Below are 6,000 nucleotides of genomic sequence, written 5' to 3'. Positions count from 1 at the left end.
AGTTATAAGCAAAAAGGCAGCTCGCCCCGGATTTCCCGGGATCCTAAGGTCGAGTGGTGTTGCTGCTACCAAGAGTCCTGGGGCTGGTCACTTACATCACTGACATTCTTGGTCACTTTCTTGACATGGATGGTGTCCCTGGTCTCTGGCAGTGTTGTGTACGAGCCCTGGGCCAAGTGCTTCTTGACGTAGTCCTTGTACTTGTTCTGAGGGAATCCACAGAGAGCTTGTTAAGAGTGTCTGCCTGGGGCATTAGTCCAAGACGGGAGCAGAGCATATGTTGCTGGAGGGTTACCTCAGACACCAGCTTGCTGACTGTCTTTGCCAGGAGGATCTGCGGAGTGTCAGGCACAGCATGGCAGGTTCCTCTTTCCTTGACGTGTTTCTCTTTGTATTTCAGCTGCAGGGGTGAAAAAAATATTTCTTTAGCTCCTCTGGGTATCCGGTATATATTTATGCAGTCCCCGAATCACTAGATAGAGCTGGGAAAACAGAATCACTGACACAGTAACATTAAACTCAATAAAAGGTCTGATGTTGGGAAATCTTGGGAAATATTCGAAAGAGATTTTCTTTCTCTCTTGCAAGTTGAGGCTTTAATAATGATCAAAATGGATCTCCTGATGAATCTTTATACACCTAGCCTTAGTTCAAAGGACTTTCAAACATGTCATTTGACCCACTCCCGAATCCTGGGAGGCATTATTATTTCTCCTTTACAGATGAGGAAACATAGGAAGAATATGATCACACAAAAATGCGTATTTCCTCATAGAATCCAGCCAGAACTTCAGTTCCCAGTTCTCGCTGCGTGAATGATCTTGCGGTGCAGTATGTATCAAGAATGGTCACCTGGATTTTATAGCTTCCCCTCCTGTCGCCCTGCTCTGCCACGTCACTGGCATTCACTGGGGACAGGGTCATGTTTCAGGACCCAGCAGCCTCCTCCGTCCTTCCCCGGTGTCGCTGGGGACTGTGCCGCAGAGGACGGCCCTGAGCCAGGTTAGGTGTCAGAGAAGGCACTGGATACTTACGTCACTTTCTATTAAAGAATTCCTCAGGGCCAGCACCATGTCTTTATCATCAGTGACAGAAAGCTTGCAACCTCTGAGGAACTCTCGGTCCAGCTTATACTCAAACTGAAACAGAAGAAGGGCAGAGGAAGAAGCCGGCATTTACTGTAATCTGTAAGGAATCCTCCTTTTAAGGGTACTATGAGGACTTGCCACCAAAATGGAGGCAGAGGCTTCCTGGCCCCTCACTGCCTGCTAGGCTCCCCCTCTCTAGCCCCGCGGCCAGGACCAAGCCCTCCCTGCCTGCTCACCCCCAGTTCCTCCCCAGCCTCACCCAGGACTCTGCACCCTAGTGCTGGTGCCCAGCTGTGGGAGACCAGGCTCCAAGGCAGGTCTGCTTCCTGCGCTTGCCTCCCACCCCTCCCACCACCCCCCATCCTTCTGGGATCTCGAGTGAGCTAGGCTGACACCCACGACAGCGGTTATTATGAGTAATTATTCATGCTTCTCAGGCATGTCAGAGAGCCCGACTGTCCCCTCTCACATCGCTCTGCTGCAGGGATGACTTGGCCGCCTGGATGAAGTCTGGTCGGTCGGGGGTCCACCTCCAGTGGGCTTTGTTGGCTTCATACTGCTTCTTGTAGTCCAGCTGTTTGTAAGAAGACGAAAATAGGTCAATTCGTTCAGTGGGCTGAATTCATAACCACGCGTGGCACAGAGGGACCCATCGTGCTTCTCAACATACAACAAATCATGGTTCTTGATGCAAGCGAGAGCCCCAGTTAACATTTCTGTACAATTTATGCCACTAGTCAGCCACTGAAGAGGTCATCTCGTGGGACCGTTTGGTCTCAAAATAGGGGCTAAAAATTGTATAGGCCTCCAGGTGAAATAATTCTACAGTCCCTTTAACTCTGTCAGTGCAGCTTTATCATCTTTGCAGTCAAGGGCTTTTAATTTCTAGCTAACCTCAGGCTTAATCTTTCTTAAATGATTAAACTTATAGTATTTATTTCATGCCAGACACTTTTCTCAGTGCTTTGTAACTACTACCTCATTTAATCTTTGCAACAGCTGCATGAAATTGACAGCTGAGGAACCAACCAGAGGGTTAGACAAACTGCCCAAGGGGAGGCAGCTCGTAAATGATGGAAATGACAGAAATGACGGAAATGACGGAGCTGGGACTCAAACTGGCAGAGAATGGCTCCAGAGAGGCTCGCACACTTGTTAGACCTTCCCCAGAGCTGGCCATTTGGCTGCCTGGCGCCAAATCTGAGGCACAGGACCACACATAGCTTAATGTGTGTCCTTGGAAGAGCCCTCAGTAGCAGGCACCTTTCTTTCCTCACTCTTATTCTCTGTTTTGTCAAGGTATAATTTGCATATAATCAACTCTGCATACTTTTGAGGAGTTTTTCATGAGGTTTGCGTTTGATGCCATGGGTTTCCACCCATTATTGTTAAATTTTTCAAACATACAACAGAGCTGCAAGAATCCTAGAGAATACCCGTACATCCACTGCCTAGACTCTACATTGTACATTTTACTGCATTTGCTTTTTCACACACCCATCCTGCTACCTACCCAGCCCTCAATCCATCCTCGGGACACCTGTAAGCTGCCTGCCTGCCCCGAAGGGTATTTGCTGACCCTGAGTAATATATGTTCTCTCTGGCACTAGTGGGCATTCATTGGATTATAATGGTTTCATTATGTAACCATTTATATATTTTTTAGAAGTTAATACTCATCAAAATGCACAAAAATATTTCTGTGGTTGAGGCTTTAAGATGTCCCACCACACACACACACACACACACACACACACACACACACACACACACACACACACACTAAAAGAGTCCGCAGGGAGATCTGAGCAGGACAAAGACATGGGCTAACTTCTGACAGCCTCAAGTGACTAAAATGTGCTTGCGTGCATGCGTGCGTGTGTGTGTTTTCCAGAAGAAGCAGGTTCTAGAGCCGGGCAAGAGGAAGATACGGAGGGTAGAGGGAACGAAAGATGCTGAGACACTTTCCAACATGCAGCCTTCATTCCAGAATTAAATCTCCTGTTTCTCAGCCACCTGGCAGGGAGCCTAAGTGGGTACAACACCTGTGTCATGTGGTTTGTCACCCTGGCTCTTCCCAACTCTCCTCTGTGAGAGCCAAAGACAGAATTTAGATTCCAGCAGCAGCAGTCATGCTGCTGGGGCTCTTGATCCAGACTCATGAGCGCTCAATCACCTGAAGAGATGTAAAAGGAGATCACGTGTCCTGCAGAAGCTAAATCCCCCATTAGCCTTGGGCAAGTTTCTGGAACTTACGTTGGTATTGACTTTGTAGGCATCCTTGGCTGCTTTGATATGAACAGAGTCCGGCACAATGGTGCAGTTGGACTTATTTCTTTGGTAAACTTCTTTGTATTTCAGCTATGGGAGGAAACACAGTGAGACAAGGTTAATTTTTATAGTGGCCTACCAAGCATTAAAAAAGCAAGAAATTAAAACCAGGACTATAGTACATAATGCTTCTTAAGACAGAATAAACCTGTTGTGAAGAAAAAAATCTCAGATCTTAAAACTAGCTCCCCGGAACTGAGTATGGTCACCAGTAGCACCATAGGATTTATGTCCCCTGAGCTTGGCTGAAAGGGCCATGTGTCTTTTTCCTTCCCCAACTCAGAAAACACTGAGTTCAGAACATCTTGAAAACTGCTGATGGAAGAGAAACTTTCCCCCACTAGCTCACCCCGATGGTGTTGGTCTTGCCTTCCGTCTGTGCCCCCACAGTTCTGGCTGTTCTCATATCATGTTGTAATTATGTGCTTATCTATTCTTCCATTAAGATGAACCCCTTGAGAGCGAAGGTTGTGTACCAATAAGTATGTGACAAATGAAAGAATTGATGGATGCCGTCCATTACCCTCATTGCTAGAGCCAAATCTAGCAAGTTGGGGCATGTGTGGGTTTGGATGGGAGGGAGAGGGATGGGGAAGGCTTAGCTTCTGTGGGCTCAACCCAACCCATCCTGGGCCTGGCAATTCTAGCTCCACCCACTTCTGCTACTCTTAAATACAGGCCCTGGGACATCGTCGGGGCCTTCTTACTACTTATTGCAGAGTATATTCGTTTTTTTGTTTTTTTGTTTTTAAGATTTATTTATTTATTTGAGAGAGAGAGGGAAGGGGAAAGTAGAAGGAGGGGCAGAAGGAGAGAATCTTCAAGCAGACTTCCCGCTGAACGTGGAGCCCTCTGAGGGGCTCAATCCCTCGTCCCATGAGATCATGACCTGGCTGAAACCAAGAATCGGACACTCAACCGACTGAGCCACCCATGCGCCCTGAGGATTTTAGGTTTTAATGTGGTTAAGTCTGAAAGTAAAACTGTTCTAAGGAAGCCCCATAGTCTCATCATACAAATCATAGTTGTCTGCACTTTGCCATGGACCTAGTAAATCAGTATTTTTAGGGGAAAGGCCTAGAAGTCCATATTTTTCATCAATATCTCTGGTTATTGTTATAATCAGAAAGTTTGGAGGAATGGATACAGAAATGCTTCATTTTTCTACAGTGAGAGGGAATGGGCTGCTTTAGAGAAAAGATCTATCTGATAGAGGTTTATGAACAAGTAATGTTCATGTTTGAAGGGCCGAAACTTATTTTAACATAAAAAATACGAAAAAATATTTTAAAAATGTTTTATACATTCCTGCCTTCATAAACAGTGCACTGGATGTATTTAACATTTTTCATGGCACATGGCAGAGAGGATCTGCTCAGCTGTGCCCAGTCAGTTTGCAGAATCACCAGCAAAAAAAAAGGTGATTTTGTTTTCAAGCCACTAAGTTTTAGGGTGATTGCTACACAGGAATAGATAACTGGACCAGGGTTCATTATATCATGTTAGAAAGAACCCAAGATGAGAAGGGCTGCAAACATTCTGGTACTTACATCACTGACTTCATCTTTGACCTTTTGGACATGCAGCAACATGGGTGTGTCATGGATTGTCGTGTAGCCTCTGGGCTTGGCCTTGTTGTATTCCAACTTATAAAGTATCTGAAGGAGAAGTAAAAGCAGAAGGAAACAATATTGTGCATCTCAGTTTACAATATAATGTAGTGGAAATAATATAAATGCAAAGTTTTTTGTGTTTTTGAGTGTACATAAAGGAAAGAGAATTCTATAAAATCAACAGGCACTTTCATGCTTTCTGCTAAAACTCCATTGCCTCTAAATTGCCAATTTAGTTGGAATAATTCTTTATTGTAAAAGAAGAATTGTGAGCATAGCAGGACATCTGACATCCCTGCCTCCCTCCCACAAAACAGCAGAATCTTCCAGACATTGTGACAATCAAAAATGTCCCTCCACATTTGCAAATGCTCCCCGAGTCTGAGAATCCATTCAGTGTTTCTTGCACTTACATCACTAATTTGTTTGTTGACTTTCGTAGTACGCAGGTGTTCTGGAGTATCCACGATTGAGGTAAATTTGTCCTTTGATTTTTCATAATTTTTCCTGTACTTGATCTAAATTGTAGAAGAGACGAACGAGTTAACTTGAAGTAGAATAGAGGGCTTTAAGGAAGCTAATTTTCCTCAAAAGAGTCCCACAGCAAATAGCAGGATTAATAGATAAGCCACAGATGTGGGGAATGTGGGACATGGTGTCATACTTTCTCTTTTAATTCTAACAAATGTTTAATATAAAACTGTATTTGATAGCAATAGTGTAATGGAGTGGGCAAATAATAATAATAAATGATATTTTCCACATTTTTAGACATTAGAAGCTCAGGCCCAGAGAGGTTTAAAAAATTGAACTAAGGGACACATATAGAATGAATCCCAGAGTCAGGACTGGATCCTTGTTCTCTGGACTCTGACAGGTAATGATTCACTTAAAATATGCTGCATCAAATATGTATAATGTCTTAAGGTATGTATCCATGTCAAAGATGAAACAGATACAAAATAAAA

At 44.3% G+C, this 6,000-nt stretch overlaps 1 protein-coding gene across 1 annotated transcript in view; it reads right to left on the bottom strand.

Annotated features, from left to right (window-relative positions):
• Window positions 1-6,000, bottom strand: part of NEB (nebulin) — a 198,037-nt gene that overhangs the window by 33,737 nt on the left and 158,300 nt on the right. Inside the window, exons 123-129 of the mRNA XM_081815483.1 lie at window positions 5,446-5,550; window positions 4,970-5,077; window positions 3,345-3,449; window positions 1,558-1,662; window positions 1,035-1,139; window positions 296-400; window positions 96-206 (exon numbers count right to left, since the gene is read on the bottom strand). Coding sequence (XP_081671609.1) covers window positions 96-206; window positions 296-400; window positions 1,035-1,139; window positions 1,558-1,662; window positions 3,345-3,449; window positions 4,970-5,077; window positions 5,446-5,550 — 744 coding nt within the window. The remainder of the gene's footprint in view (window positions 1-95; window positions 207-295; window positions 401-1,034; window positions 1,140-1,557; window positions 1,663-3,344; window positions 3,450-4,969; window positions 5,078-5,445; window positions 5,551-6,000) is intronic.

The sequence above is a fragment of the Leptonychotes weddellii genome, chromosome 3, assembly GCF_054177405.1.
Source record: "Leptonychotes weddellii isolate Sample4059 chromosome 3, ASM5417740v2, whole genome shotgun sequence".
In the NCBI taxonomy this organism is placed as follows: Eukaryota; Metazoa; Chordata; class Mammalia; order Carnivora; family Phocidae; genus Leptonychotes; species Leptonychotes weddellii.
Note: the sequence above shows the minus strand (reverse complement) of the source record. Positions and strands in the feature narration are given on the sequence as shown.